We start from the raw sequence: 16,881 nt of genomic DNA, 5'->3' as shown, positions 1-16,881 counted from the left end.
GAAATACAAAACATATAAATGTATATTTATTTTTCAAATGTTAAGTAATCATTAACTGACTAGATTGCTGTTTGGATATTTCATCCTTAAATTTGATAATAGTTTCTTTAGCCAGTTTAAGTTTATCTTTAAGCTCTGTTATTTCTGAACGCACTTTAGTCTTGGCATTTATTATTTTCTCCAGAGTCTTTTCTTTTTTGTCTTCAACTGTAACAAAAAAATACTCAAATTTATAGCAGTAGAAAACTCTCTGAAATAGATAAATAATGATAATATAATATTTAATAAAACAAAAACATGCTTTTGGCCCTTATAGCCGGTAAGAAGGTTACTGACAACCATTTATACAGACAAATTCATGACAAATTGTTCCCAAAGACATGTAACAATAATAACACCCGCCAGCAGCTGTGACTATCCCCCCCCCCGCCACGCCTTTCAATATGCCAACTTTTGTGATGCTATTGAGTAAGTTTATTAAAGAAATCAAGTTATTCCTTAAACAAATCACGTAATTGATTGAAAAAAATCTTAAAAAACATTCACAAATGCGTACATCTGTTTCTCTTATTAGCCGGTTCTACAGAATTGGACCTTTATGCTTTAGGTGAAAAAATACTTAACACATTGTTGTCGGGCAGTTTTTTCATAAACCCCGACTCTAATAAGTATACTAATTAGGGTCGTATACTAATCACAAGTAACAGCAAACCCAATTCCGATCTGTGCAATGTTTTTTCCGTCCCGTGCTTTACCAAAAGTAAGCAAATAGAGAGCGTATAAGTGTCTCCCGCTCTCTACCAACAGTATGTAAAAGATGCTAAGCATTTCTTGCAAACAATGTGTTAATATTATTACCACACAAGAATGGAATGCAGGACTTGTATGGTGGCTGGATAAGTTAACCACTATTCTGCGGAGCGGGGTTTGAGAGTAGGATATGATAATTAATGATTATTATCTTACAGTCAGTGTCATGGGTCCAGGTTCCGTGTGAGATTGGTTTCGCACTGGTGAGGAGGTGCTGCATGAGCTGTGATGGTTCCTGGAAGACTATTTCCTCGTAGTTCTCGGAGACCAGACCTTTCTTGCCCCCACTAGCGGCCGATGTGTTACCCTCCACAACGGGGGATTGGAACAACTTAAGGATGTGATACATGGTCGTCTAAAAATAGAAATTAAATTAGACATGGCCGATCAAATCAACAAAGTAAATCAAATAATAGCTTATTTAACTCTATCCACGCGGCTCGCATAAGCGTATGTGTTTTTACGAAACATTCCCTGTACGCGGCTGACATAACCGTATGTGTTCTTACTTTGCTCCAAGTTTCGAACCTCAGTTCAACTTGGAGGGATTTTTTCATGGTGTGGAACTTTGGATAAAATAATACGTCAATCCTTGGCCTTATGACATCTGTTGAAATATCTGACTAATAATTTGTAACATCACAAGGATAAATAAAAGAACAGATCCCTGATTTTTCTTGAGGTCGATAATTCGTCCGCGCCATAATCATGCCCTATATCTGTCTCACTCTCGACGCTACGCATCTAATTTCATATAAGTACGATGCGCAGGGTCGGACTGTCACAGATCCTTACGCGATTTACGTATAACCTACTCTCGCTATTCATTCCATTTTTTTTGTGTGTATAAATAAGTTTAACGATTTTCTTGTGCGTTTGTTTATTTTAAATTGTGTATTGTGCATTCTGTACTATAAAATAAGTTCCACTGCAAAGTTTGACCAATCTTATAAACGAGTATATGATTCATCGAGTGACGATTTATTTTTCTTTATTTAAAATAATTGTAATAAAATAATATTATAATGGCCCATCCTCTGCGTGAAGATGAAATAGTCGATATAGTGAGTGAACTAGGATCTGATTTCGGATTAAGTGAAAGTGACGATGATAATATTTCCAACTTCAGTGAAATAATTGATTCGGATGCAGACGACAGTATTGAAAGTGTCCAAATCAGCGGTGAATTTTCCTCGAGCAATATCATACCGCCGTGGGTGTCTGGTCTGCATATACCAGTCAAACATGATTTCGATAGTTTTTCTGGAATAAACCCTGAACTATCGTTATCAAAAGATTCGTGCGAATTAAATTTTTTCGAGCACTTCTTAAATAAAAGTATCATGGACAAAATTGCTACCGAAATGAATAATTTTCACTCGCATGAAATAGGGTCTAAGAACTTTACCGCAAAATCGAGAATCCGAAATTGGGTCGACACTTTCAGCTCTGAATTGTATATATTTATAGCAGTTGTCATGCTTATGACGAGAAACAGCCACCTAACAACTGAAGAGCATTGGTCAACCGATCCTTATTTATTGAGTCTCATTTTCGGACAAACAATATCCCGTGACCGATTCCAACTTTTGCTGCAAATGCTTCATTTTTGTGATAATCGCGTTAGGAGTTCGGATAGACTATTTAAAATAAAAATGATGGTGGATTACACTCGGAATATTTTTAAAAACACTTTCATGCCATTCCAAAACTTGTGCATAGATGAAAGTATTATTGTTTTCAAAGGAAGGCTTAGTTTTAAACAGTATATTCCAGCTAAACGGCACAGGTTTGGGATAAAAACATTTATGCTATGTGATGTACGTACAGGATACATTTTAGATTTCATCATATATACAGGAAAAGAAACTGAAATAACGCTTGAAAATGGACTAGGAATGTCTGGTTCAGTGGTGACCACCTTGTTGAAAGATTACTTAGGTAAAGGACACAGTTTGTTTTGCGATAACTGGTACTCGAGTCCTGGACTATTTAGACATCTTTTCGAAAGAAAAACGAATAGTTGCGGGACGGTCCGCAAAAACAGAAAAGGGCTGCCAAAATTTAATAAATTAAAAAAAGGCGAAATACAATCATTCAGCAGTGGTTCCTTATTGGCTCTCAAGTGGTGTGACCGCAGAGACGTTCACATACTGACCACTCTTCACGATGAATCACAAAGCTGCACAGGGAGAATCAACAGGTCAACAGGTGAACCCATAAAAAAGCCTAATTGTGTGATCGACTACAATCAAAGTATGGGACTTGTTGATAAGACCGATATGATGTTAAGTAGATTAAGCTGCATGAGAAAATCGACGAAGTGGTATAAAAAAGTTTTTTTTCATTTTATAGACTTATATTTACTTAATGCACATATTCTGTATATGTTTATAATGGAAAAAAAGATAAGCCTCTCTGAATTTCAGTTGGCTGTAATCAAACAGTTGATTGGGAAATACAAAGAAAGTGTAATTTTAAAAAAGTTTAATCATCCATCTACATCAGCTGATAAATCCTCGAGGTTGATTCCAAAAGAGTTTTTAAAACACCAAAAAGTGTACATTCCGAAAACTGCTAAGTGTAAAAATCCACGTCGAATGTGTCGTGTATGTGCCCATACAAAATTTAAAGATAAAAAACGTAAGGTGACCAAATTTATGTGTTCTGAGTGCAATGTGCCGCTATGTTTCGAACCGTGCTTTAAAATATATCACGAAAAAAAACAATTTTGAGAACTTATAATAAATTTAAATCCCTTAGAGTAATTATTCGGCTAGAGTTATATCTGTTTATTTAAAGAATCTTCGTCTATATTATAAACAAAATATTAAGTGTAAACCATTAATCACCCTTGAAGTGGGTGCGACGGAGTGCGACTCTGTAACGTGTCTGTACGGGCCTAATACACACATACATGCTTACAGACGGCACACACACACGCGTCACCGCCAGCGGGTAAGTGTGACACACGATGCGTGCTTTTATTTATTTATATTCCGACCTTATTTGTTTATATTACGATATATTTCAAGAATGATGCGACTCAAGTGTATTATAGAGTACCAAAAAGGTACAATAAATCCCATTGAACGTTTTTGTTTAATAAAATAAATCGTTTCTTATCTAAATACATCATAAAAGTAATCATTTTAAAAACGACGAAATACCGCCGCGTACGGGCGACTCTCACGAACAAAGTTAACGCGTTTAAAAGGTTAAATGAAGGTTTTCCTTAGTAAATGCCACTATTTCTTAAAATCTATTATGACACGTGTTTCGACGTATTTCGCATTATACGGTTTTTGAAAATTATGCAGAATGCATCGAAACATGTGTCACAATATGAGTGACTGCTTAATCAATTAATGAAATAATAACTTCTTAAAGATAAACTGTTACTTAATTCTGTTTTTAGATTCGATCATTCAAAGCGTATTATGCCAAACAAAGCACAAATTTAATTGTGTATTTCTAGCTCCTAATTAATTTTAAACTACTAGATCGTAACTTGTGGTTGTTTTATTATGTTTTACTGGTTTGCTGTGTTCTTTTGTTTTATATATTTACTGTGTTATATTTATAAATGCCCTTCATGCATTTATGTCAATAAACTCAACTTATGCAGGGCCGATCGAGAGTAAGTTAATGAGTGTTGTGAGCATATTCTGCTCAGGTAGCGTATAATTTTTTATAGATTTGGCATTTAATTTGTAGAACTCCATTTTAATTCAGGGTCATTCGTTTAAAAATGCCATAACAATTCGTTTGAAGATGCCATAACATTCATAAACAGGGTCATATGTTTAAAGATGATATAAAAAGTCGAAACAATTGTCACAATTTCTTTTTGTGTTTTCTAAATAATAAAATACAGTTAAGTAGACTCAAAAAAATCAGCGTTTGATTTTGACATTTTAACATTTAATTTATAACATATTAATCGTGACAGCATATAATTCATTAAAACCTTTTTAATCTTTCTGATATTCAATATCTTTATTTGTAAATAAATTTGAGGTTTGTACACCCACAGAACATAGTAAATACTAAACAGATTTTTTTATCACAAAGTATGAAATACTCTCAAAGATATAAAACCAAAATACGTCCAAAAAATGCTCGATAACACCCGACAAAAATGTTTTAAGAAAATCAAAATATTGGTGTGAACAGAAGTGTTTTTCAGTCAGCCAAAGAACATGTACAAATTATGCATATTTAATCATTTTGCATACAACCCTGTATATAGCGCTACTTGGGCTCCTCATAGATTTTGTTACTAACTAACTAGCAAACCTTCACGCCACTTCTCCGCAAGGGTAGGCAGAGAGAATCGAACCCCACACCACTCTGTCTTTGCAAACATTCTTCATAACATTCTTTATACATAATTTTTCCTACAGTAAAAGTTTTTTTGTCAGTTTTCGCAGCACACTTACAAAATGGCAGTTTAAATTTGAAAGCCAACTTACCGGTCTCTCATTGGGATCATGGAAATATATTTTGATAACAATTTCAAACTCTCCCCATCCCGTCTCTGTGATCTCGTAGGGAGGCTTGGTAACTATTCTGTTTGGGTTGGCGTAACTTTCGTGCAACTTGAAGTGGACCTTCTTCACGTAGTTGGACATGTCTTCATTGTTGTACGGCTTCACGTAAACGGTCCACTGGTGAGTGTGGCCGTCTTCCTCGCGCTTCTTACCAAAATATCTGGCAACATTGCCGTAAACTATTGGCTTCACAATCGTCAGTCCCTGACAAAGAAGGTATTTATATAAATAATTAACTAACAAAAAATAGTATTTTTCATTCCCAAATATATATTTTGTATTTCAATAAATATGTTACCGTTTCATCCGCATTAAGTGAAACAAATGCTATTTTTCTTCCCGTGATTTTTTTTCAAAGGTGGTCATCAATGGAAATCAAAACCGTTTTGTGTTGTCTTTGTGAACTAGACCCATACTTGCCTTAGCGGGAACGATATATTTTGACCAACATACTCCACAGAAAATGCTCACTCTTTAACAATTTAATTGAATTTATTCATATCTATATTATATAAAATATTTGAAAAATTATACCTTTACTCTTCCGCCAGAATCAGGACCAAAATCTGCCGGTAAACTCATTTTATATTGATATTGAAGTTGTGAATTAAAACCATAACACTATCACAGAGCAAAATGATGTTATTTTTTAATACTTCTGTTGAATATATCCTCGTACTTCTATTAAATATACCCGGGTAGAATTATTGTAATGAGCTAAATATATCGTAAAAAATCTGTTTTCATCACAAACGTCAAAATCCCCAACACAAATCTAACAAACCACAGATAAAATAACAACGAACAGAAAAAAATGCAAAAGAACCGAAAACAATCTAAAAAAAAGTATCTACCTATCTATGTTTATGTAAGTAGGTACTAAAACTAATTTTTGGGGAATGAAAAAAATCAACGGTAGGTTTTCATGCCATTTATTAATAAGTTTAAGCCCGAATTAAAAGGAAACGACTGATATCAAACCTAGGACTAATGTTTAAACTAGATAAACTAAACCTAGTTCACTATTGGCCGTTCCTAACCAACTGATTTACAAGTACTTTGGTGTGCAAAACGTGCCAATAATTATGATTTAATATCTTGATAGTTTAGAAAGCGATGATCACCCGTAGTTGAAATATTAAAAAAAAAAGGTAAAAGGTTTATTTTACTTATGAATTTCAGGACACCATTCTATCTCCTTTTTTTTATCAATCTTTACACTCTTAGAAAACATACTTCCCAAGTATATGAAAGCATATATATATATATATATATATATATATATATATATATATATATATATATATATATATATATATATATATATATATATATATATATATATATATATATATATATATATATATATATATATATATATATATATATATATATATATATATATGCTTTCATATACTTGGGAAGTATGTTTTCTAAGAGTGTAAAGATTGATAAAAAAAAGGAGATAGAATGGTGTCCTGAAATTCATAAGTAAAATAAACCTTTTACCTTTTTTTTTTAATATTTCAACTACGGGTGATCATCGCTTTCTAAACTATCAAGATATTAAATCATAATTATATATATATATATATATATATATATATATATATATATATATATATATATATATATATATATATATATATATATATATATATATAGAAAATAATGCTGGGGTATTCCAATGTGGAAAAGGATAATTATTAAGTCACAACGCCCAGGAACTAAAAAAAATAGGGTAGCTCTTGACTTTTTTGGTTAAGTCTCACGCCGATATAATATTATTGGTCCAACTATCGATCAAATTGTTAGAGCCAGTACATTACTAATGTTCTTTTGACAGAGGGTCAAGCAAGGCCGTTAGGAGTGTGAAAGTGCCGAAAAATTAATGTTACTAATGATCAGTTCACGGTCAACTGAGTGACTCACCGACTGGAATTATACCCAAATCGATAAATTTACATGAATGGCGGGGTAGTCCGCGAATGCCATCACTTCGAGGACTTTATAGTAGTCTGACTGATCGTATCAATAAAATATGAATATATTTATAAAGAAATGAAAAAATATAGGAATTTTTGTCATTTTTCATCATTCAGAATTTTTGTCATCAAAACACCTCAAATCAGAAGTGTAAATTAATTTATTTTGATAACAGATTACAAATGGATGTCAAAGGTTGAACTACGTAGCATACTTTTTTTCGATATCAATAACTTCCTTACAATACTGATAGACAATCCGTTTCAAAAGGCCAAACTTGTTACAAATTAATAAATATAATAAAAATTAATTATTCATTTCCAGGAATAAATTTCACGCTGTCTACGCTACGTACTTAACTTGTTAAATTTCGTAATCAACCCACTAGGGCAGTAGTGTTGAACCAGCGGTCTTGTAGACGCATATGGCCTGTTAGCTACTCTGATACGGTTTTTTGACTTATTTGAAAAAATAATAATAATAATTATATTTATATTATTTTTTGACATCTCATCAAAGATGAAGAAGAATATGGAAGTCTGGGCATTTACGGGGCTTACGACCGTCATAGGCTGGTTTAAGTGATCACTTTACACACGTGTAACATTCACCAATTCTACCCATTATTGACAACCACACTACTCAAATTCTTGGAAGTTTTAAATATATGAACCAATTTAGAAACTTTGTTCTTGAATCACTAGAACTTCACTAAAGACATCTATTGGTGAGATGTAAAGAAGCTTTTTTATTAAGCAGAAACTCTTATATTAGTATGTGAGATCCGAATCCTGGATTATAATCACACACATGAGAAACGCCAGTGGAAGTTTTATATATATGAACCAATTTAGAAACTTTGTTCTTGAATCACTAGAACTTCACTAGAGACATCTATTGGTGAGATGTAAAGAAGCTTTTTTATTAAGCAGAAACTCTTATATTAGTATGTGAGATCCGAATCCTGGATTATAATCACACACATGAGAAACGCCAGTGGAAGTTTTATATATATGAACCAATTTAGAAACTTTGTTCTTGAATCACTAGAACTTCACTAGAGACATCTATTGGTGAGATGTAAAGAAGCTTTTTTATTAAGCAGAAACTCTTATATTAGTATGTGAGATCCGAATCCTGGATTATAATCACACACATGAGAAACGCCAGTGGAAGTTTTATATATATGAACCAATTTAGAAACTTTGTTCTTGAATCACTAGAACTTCACTAGAGACATCTATTGGTGAGATGTAAAGAAGCTTTTTTACTAAGCAGAAACTCTTATATTAGTATGTGAGATCCGAATCCTGGATTATAATCACACACATGAGAAACGCCATGTGTGTGATTATAATCCAGGATTCGGATCTCACATACTAATATAAGAGTTTCTGCTTAATAAAAAAGCTTCTTTACATCTCACCAATAGATGTCTCTAGTGAAGTTCTAGTGATTCAAGAACAAAGTTTCTAAATTGGTTCATATATATAAAACTTCCAAGAATTTGAGTAGTGTGGTTGTCAATAATGGGTAGAATTGGTGAATGTTACACGTGTGTAAAGTGATCACTTAAACCAGCCTATGACGGTCGTAAGCCCCGTAAATGCCCAGACTTCCATATTCTTCTTCATCTTTGATGAGATGTCAAAAAATAATATGAAAATAACTTCTGTAATTGGTGATAATCCAGATTTTGTGAACAAGTATTTGGACACACTCAAAATGTTGTAAATAATTATATTTATTATATAACTTGAATTTATTACAAATGTGACCTTATGTTGAATCAAATAAATGAATGTGACCTTAAAAACGAAAAAGTTCACCACCCTTACACTAGAGAGTAAATTTTGTAGTCTATTGGTAGACAAACAAATATTTGTATACAGAAATGCTTACTTACCTACTTAGGTACTCTTACCTCGTACTACTTTTTTTTCTTCAGACTCTTATCCGCACCCAATTGTACAAAGGGCACGGCAACAAATTGACGCAATGTTTACTTAATCGTTAATTATATTACGGGAATATATGGGCAAGGTGATCAATCCTGCGCTTCAGATGTTGGTATTAAATGATATTAAATGAATTTTATAATAAATCCCCTTATGTTCATTTTGACCCCCCCCCCCCTCGGAATTGATCTCGGGACCTCTAGCACGGTAGTGAAACACGCGAACCACTACACAAATGAAGCGGACTTACTACCTACCCATGTTTGAAATCAAATAAGTCAACCATGATTTATGTAAATTGTTGGTTGTTCTAATCACTAATAGCTTTATTACATGCTAATAATTAATTATTTGTATCCAATATGCTTTATTTATACATATAATATCTACGCATCGTGTTTTTTTTTATTTCAATATTTTCCATCAATATTGAATTCCGCTATAAACTGCATGTCATTGGTGGTGTGGGAATGCCTATATCCTAAATCGTAGGCGCATTTTCTAAATATCGACGTTGAAAAAACGCATTGAAAACTCATGACGCCTCGCTAAAAGGAGGTTGTTGATTACAAATGACAAAAAGAGAAAAACCACAAATTTGAATCATGCTTAGTACATTTTTGTACATTTTAAAGTAAATATTGAAGAATCATTAAAAAACGCATTTCACGCAGTAAAAAAACAATATGATTCTGAATCTGAAACTACATAAAAAAACTCAATAAAACAGTGTCGCTTCAAGCTCATGGCTTTTCATGTCGACGTTAAAATGTTTTCTTAACGTTTTTGATTATTTATTTAATATACATATTATGAAACTAATATTGCCATACAAAAATAAGATTAATAAATAAAAAATCATTTGTTATGATCAATATGTGAGATTTATTAATAAAACTTGCTTAAAACTTTAAAGAATACAAAAATACTTTTTCAAATCACATCAAAACTTATGAAAGATGAAATAATGGATAAATGCTGTCAGACCCAATTATTGGTCTTTTTTACCCTTCCTCTAATTTTATGTGATATTTGCGAGTTGTTGAATATTCCTACCAGTTGACTCATGGTAGGAAGTGTGTCTCCTGTTTCGCCGTCACTACTAGAGGAGTAATCCAATTCTTTCGATTCATTTTTGGCTTTGGATTTCAGTTCCATGTGCTCCTGTAGATCTTTTAGGGCTTTTTCATCAACACTGGGAAAACTTTCCCTCTTTCTGCGGTCTAATAGCTTCGTTCTCTTTTGAAACAAGTTTGTGCAAAGCACGGTGGTCGTGTATGTTTTATCCAAAGATGATTCCATCGTTTTCTCTGTTCCTGATTCATCTTCCACGCGATTCCGAATCAAATGTTCGTTGTTTGGAGCAACGTTTCCATTAGAAGATTTCAAAAACAGTTCGTCTTTACTAGTATTACTCGGAACACTACTATTTTTTGTTTGTGACGCACTATACCCTAAACCTAAATCTGAGTTCTTCATTTTTGCTGTATCTAAACGCTTTAACGTATGATATTGTAATAATTCTTTACACTTATTATTTTTTATTTCTTGTAAAATGTTAATCACTGGTTCTTCTTTAATATTGTTATTTATATCTGGGAATTTGACGTGTTGGGTTTTCACTTTCAGGTCATTGAGTTTTCTTCCAGAACTCTGCAAAAGTGGTCTGTTGGCAAAGTCATCACTTTGAATTTTTCCGTCGAAGTTATTAACACTTACGACAAAGTGGTTGTTGATGTTTTGGAAATGAATTTGCTTACTACTTTTCATTCGCTTCTTCAAGTCAGGTAGTAGACGCTCTTCCCATCGGTTTTTGTGACCTATCGCCGGCAGCGGGTTGAAAGGAGAAAGGTTGTCGTTGTGACTCGGCTCCGTCTCTAGCATTTTCAGAATGTGGTTTTGAGTTTTGGAGAAGTATTTCTTCTGGATGAGGGGTCCAGAAGTGGACTGCAGGGGAGGCAGGGTCGCGTTCACGTCACATCTCGGAGGGAGATCGTCCGATGCCTCCGAAAGCATCTGCTGAATCTACATATTCGTACGCACAACTCCAGCCCTGGTTCCAAAACATAAATGTTTATAGCACCAAACATAATTTTAACGAAAACAAAATATTATCTCTTTAACTTATTTTATCGTCACAGTTTTTATTTTTGGATATTACTAGAACTGTTACATTGCTTAATATATTTTCAGTACTGAAATAGTAAAGCGTTAAATTATTTAAAGTATGAGACACGCTGCAGCATACCGATAGCCCAAAAGCACTATTCTAACTGGAAATAAAATAGTAAAGGCCACTGTTAAAAGGGTTGACATTTTGGAGTTGATTCAAGTAAAAAATACTCAATACTAGAAAGGAACTAATTCGATAACGTGAAAGTGTGTGTTGAAACATTTCGTTTTACTCGGTGCCATTAACTGTATTGTTACGTTACAGCCAAACAATAACAATGGGGCAGTTTTCAGAAGGGGTGGAATTGGGGGAGACGCACGCAAGTATAATATTATGTACAGTGTATTAGTACATAGGCACTTGGAAAAGTGAGAAGTTAGTCAGCCTTGATGATGTAAACTAATACAAAAAAAGTAATTCGTTGAGGTCATTTCACCACGCATGATAAACCGAATAAACCCTTGCGTGAAGATATAACTTGCCCGATTACGATAAGAATTTTAATCATATTTATTTACTAATTTCAGATAGAAATAATTTTTGCTTCGAAATATTAATAAAACATAGATGCAACCTTTTAAGCTTATTATGTGGATAATGTAAACAAAATTATTCAAATTCAAAGCAGTAAAAGTAATCCGTTAAAATAAAGATACATATAATATATACATATTCGAGTTTGTACTGCTATTTCACTAATTCTTTATATTATAAAATATGTGTCTAAATACGTTTGTCCACAAGGCCCTTGTACATATTAGCAGTGTTTAAGAGACACAAGCTAGTACGAGTGCAGGAATGCATCCTCGAACACTCTAGCCATCGCTGCTAGAAAGCCCGGGAAATTAATGTCTTTCACCCCAAGTTCCTTCACGTTCATCAAATATACCCCTTCGAAATATAATACTCCGCTCCTTTTTCAGATCCGGAATCCAGATGGATCAACTTACCACAGCGTCGTTCCAATGTAACGACATATGCACCATTTAGGCGTAGAAAGGGATCAAAGAAGTACTTGAGCCTCGTGCAATTTTATCGTACCAATATTCTTTTTTTTACAAATAAAATGTGACCCAGGATCGGAATAAAAAATATAAAACAATTATTTGTACAATATACAAAGATGCGAGGGTCTTAATTTTTCAACATGGTCTCGCGGTTTCTCAAAATATTTTTATTATTTAAAAAAATGTTTTGTCTACACTTCAAAGCACTGCATATTTCTCAAATTTCTGAATAACCTAACCTAACCTAAATAATGAATAAATATAGCAGTGTATTAAAATAATTAATATTGATAGGCACTTTTCGGCCGGCCATTATATATAATTGACAGTTAACTACGCAATACTGAAAATAGAAACTTGTAGATTCTGATAACGTCAATATACCCAAATTTCAATTCATTAATGGGGGGGGGGGGTGGAATCCATTGTTTGTCAGAATATTGATCATCTAGCCTTGAGGTAAAAATTAAAAATTCTATTGAGAAACTACTTTTCACGTGTATAACAAAAATTTTATTATTCAGGTGTATAACCTATCATTAAAACAACAGTTTTATTTTTATTTTATTTCGTAGAAAAAGTTTGTACTCTTTGTACTGAAAAAGGCATAAAGGGGTTAATTCCACATCCAGATATGTAAATAATAAATTAAAAAATATTTGACGACATGTAAAAATATTTCTCCCTTGTGGAAAATGAAAGACAATTTTATTTTAATAATAATAATAATAAAGCCCTTATCCGCACCCCAATGGTGCATAGGGCACTGTGTCATATAAACGCAGTGTTATCTTGATCATTTACACATGAAGGAAAGGTGATCAGCCCTCCGCTTCAGGTACCAGTCCAAGGTAATATTGAATAAATATTACAGTGAAAAAATCACTAATATTTATTTTACCCCCCTTGGGAATCGAACCCAGGACCTCCAGAACGGTAGCCGAGCGTGCTGACCATTACACTACGGAGGCGGACAAGTTAAATTTTCGTTTGTAGAGAAAGTTTGTACATTGTATACTGAAAAAAGGCATAAAGGGTTAATTTCAAATCCAGATATGCAAATCATACATTAAAATATATTTGACGATACTCTCTCCCTTGTGGAAATTAATGAAAGACATCCTACCTAAATTCAGCGTAACATGAAAAGAAGCCTCTAGTGAAAGTGAGATAGTAAGTTTTTTTTTCATGTAACGCGGTGGAACGGTGTTCCGACACCTTTTTTTGCGGATAATTTTCAAATTCAATTAGACGAAACAATGTTTGCGACCATCTTTATGGTTTTGCAACGAATATTTAAATGACGTTTGAATATATTTTTTGTGAGTATGAGTTCCGGGACCTTTTTTGTTAAAAAAAAAAGCCCTGTTAGTAACCATTGATAAATTCTTACAAATGATGTTAAAATATTATTATTTTTGTTGAAAGACGTCATAAAAATAAAGTTAGATACACGATTAATTTTAGGTTTCGTATAAATCGATAAACAGTAGTAATTTAATATTCATGGCGTGATGGTGGGTTAATAACACCGTTTAACTATCTATGTATGACATCCGTATTGTGTATAATGTGATATATGATGTATGTTTCCATATTGAGATCACTGAAGGTAGGTACTTAACGTTTAAGCTCATGTGATATGATGAATAATGTACTCTACATAATAGTAAGCATACGATTACAGTTTTTAAAAACGTTAAAATGATGAAAATTTCGGAAATCCGCTAACGTCACTTTATTTGCGTTTTTTTTATTATTTATTTTGAAAGTAGGCACTTATACTTATGTGAAAAAATACAAGAATGAGTTAGTTTGTGCGAGATTTAAACTTCGGTTCTAAAAAAACATTCAATTCATTGATTTCGTGAATTTCATGTTGGGCAATACGATTTATGTTGTGATTTCCGGTGGCATATCCTACATATATCCTATATAAGAAATCCTATATCCGTAACTACGGGAAGTTTAGTTACTATTTTTGTCGGCATTCACGCAGTAAAATCACACCATTGAAAAAAAATCAAACTTTATATACTAGCAGAAACCCATAACGAATTTATGAGGCGAATGTAGTTGGGAAAAGAAGCAGAGGAAGACCGAAGAAAACTTGGCACAATCAGGTTTGTCAAATACTTGAAAGCAGCCGGGTCAGGAGTCGTAATAATCGTCAGGTATGTATGAGGAGATGAATGAATGTAGAAGAGGCGAAGAATGTTTGCAAAGACAGAGTGGTGTGGCGTTCGATTCTCACTGTCTACCCCTGCGGGGGAGCGGCGTGATGGTTAGTTAGTAAGTTAGAAAATCATGTACATTTTTTAAAAATTAAACCTAATTATTTTGTTGTGTGGAGAGGCCACGAGGTTTTTAATATTATGCCTGGTACACACAAATGATTTGAAGGCAAATGAATGCACACCAAACCGATAACATTTACGTAAAGGAGTCATTAGAACCAACCTCAACAATTAAATACCGATTCAGACTTTTTTTCTACTTATGTTTATCCGCACCCAATGGTGTATAAGGCACCGTAATTAATGTTGTGAATTTTTTCATACTGTGGCATATATTTATTTATGTAACAGTTTTTATACAACGACATTATATTTATGTAACTGTGTGATGTTATCATGTTTGTACACGCAAGTTACTCGGACTAGATACCGTAATGGTTTTACCCATTGTCCGATATAATCAATAATTTATTTCCACCTATGTACATAGCGACAAAGTCATGAGACCTACAAACGGTCGAAATTATATTAAACGATGGGGGTGTACTAACTTGTTTATTTAACATCGCTTATTTCTTGTTTGTTCGTTAAATTTTGACAAATATCTACCTCTACCTATATTCACAAATCCTGTTTAATTTCATTACAACGAAAAAAGTTCATAAAAAGAGGCCGATTCACACCTTTTGTATCCCACCTACCATCATACAGTTAAAATCAATCTATTTTAAATTACTAGCGATCAAGAACCATACGACAAAAAACTGTTTTTTTGCCGAATGATTCTTCAGAATGGACGAAAAGATATCGTTTTATTATATCAATACGTAAAACATTGACAAGGATCACGCAAAATAACAGATCCCATATCAGCTGACTGAGAAATGAGGGATCGTGAATGCGTTTAAAAGAATTGGCCCAGTTAAGTGTTATAAAAGATTATGCAACTCATTAAATACACCATAAATATAAGAGATAAATACATTATGTATAAAAATGGTCAAAATATTTCTGAAATATAAAAAAGCGAGATAAAATACATAATATGTATTATACATATACATATTATGTACAAAATACATAATATGTATATGTATAATATGTATTTTGTAACGTAAATACATAATATGTATTTACGTTAACATTATTTTGATTTTTGACAAAACATTTATAATTTTTTTAGTATGTGATTTTTTAAAAAACACGTAGAATAAGGTAGATTAATTGAAATATTTTAAGTACTTATACAATGACCAAAAATATAAAAACATAGTTCAAATACAGAATTAACGTTGAAGTCAGAGATGAAAAAAATAAAGTTTTTTGCTGTCATAAATATGTTTTTCTTGTTGTTTTACGACAGTTTTTATTTATCTGTATTGTTCAATGGTTCACAGAGCACTGCATTATATCGAGTAGTGTTTAATATTGCGATCCAGGTCTAAGGTGATATGAAACAAATATAATGTGAAAAATCACTCTAATTTGTCATGAAACCTTTCGGAATCGAAGACCTTCAGCTAAGATAAACGCTTTATCCACTACACTACGTAGGCGGACTAATCTAATCTATCATTATAACTAGGTATATGGTTAGCTTTAGCGTGTTTCTTTCCACTTAAATCTAGAGCATATCTGAATAATAAATTGCATTTTCTTCACATTCAAATTTACTCACAGTGAATATTTTGATACTATTATACAAGCTGACGGTAATTTTCTTCGTATATTTTACGGAATTTTGATACGTGGAAAAATATACCCCACCCTCTCCGTACTTTTTTCTCTTTACTCGTATGAGTCGACATTAGTGAAAAGTGAAACTGGTGAAAAGTAAATTTTTCTTCTCAAAAAATTAACTGATAAATTGACATGACAAGCAATGAACTGTCAGTCCGTCAAAGTTTATGTATGAAATATTGCATGTTTAAAACATTGATTTCGAATTGCACTCGAATATATTTATAACCTTTTTAAAGTTTTACCCTTTATTTGACATTAGGCTGTTCATTTCAACTTTGGGTGATTTAAAAAAAAATCTTTTAAAACAGCTCTAATCTGTCACTTTTTAAAATGCCAATTTTTTAAAAATTACGCTTTCCATGAGTTCAATAATGCAAGTGAAGCTTTTTATTTTTTTAAATATAAGACGGTGCG

General features: G+C 32.7%; 1 protein-coding gene across 1 annotated transcript; it reads right to left on the bottom strand.

Moving 5' to 3' along the window:
• Nucleotides 1-4: 4 nt before the first annotated feature.
• Gas41 (YEATS domain-containing protein 4 Gas41) lies at nt 5-6,162 on the bottom strand. Its single transcript, XM_088259561.1, has 4 exons — nt 5,898-6,162; nt 5,286-5,567; nt 967-1,165; nt 5-207 (listed from the first exon to the last, which is right to left on the bottom strand). The coding sequence occupies exons 1-4, from the start codon at nt 5,943-5,945 to the stop codon at nt 41-43; spliced, it is 696 nt and encodes a 231-aa protein (XP_088115687.1). The 5' UTR covers nt 5,946-6,162; the 3' UTR covers nt 5-40.
• Between the last annotated feature and the right edge of the window lie 10,719 nt (nt 6,163-16,881).

Source organism: Brachycentrus maculatus, unplaced genomic scaffold (assembly GCF_059751285.1).
Source record: "Brachycentrus maculatus isolate JH-2025_06_01 unplaced genomic scaffold, ASM5975128v1 h1tg000118l, whole genome shotgun sequence".
Classification (NCBI taxonomy): domain Eukaryota; kingdom Metazoa; phylum Arthropoda; class Insecta; order Trichoptera; family Brachycentridae; genus Brachycentrus; species Brachycentrus maculatus.
The sequence above is the reverse complement of the archived record's forward strand: the minus strand, read 5'-3'. Positions and strand labels throughout refer to the sequence as shown.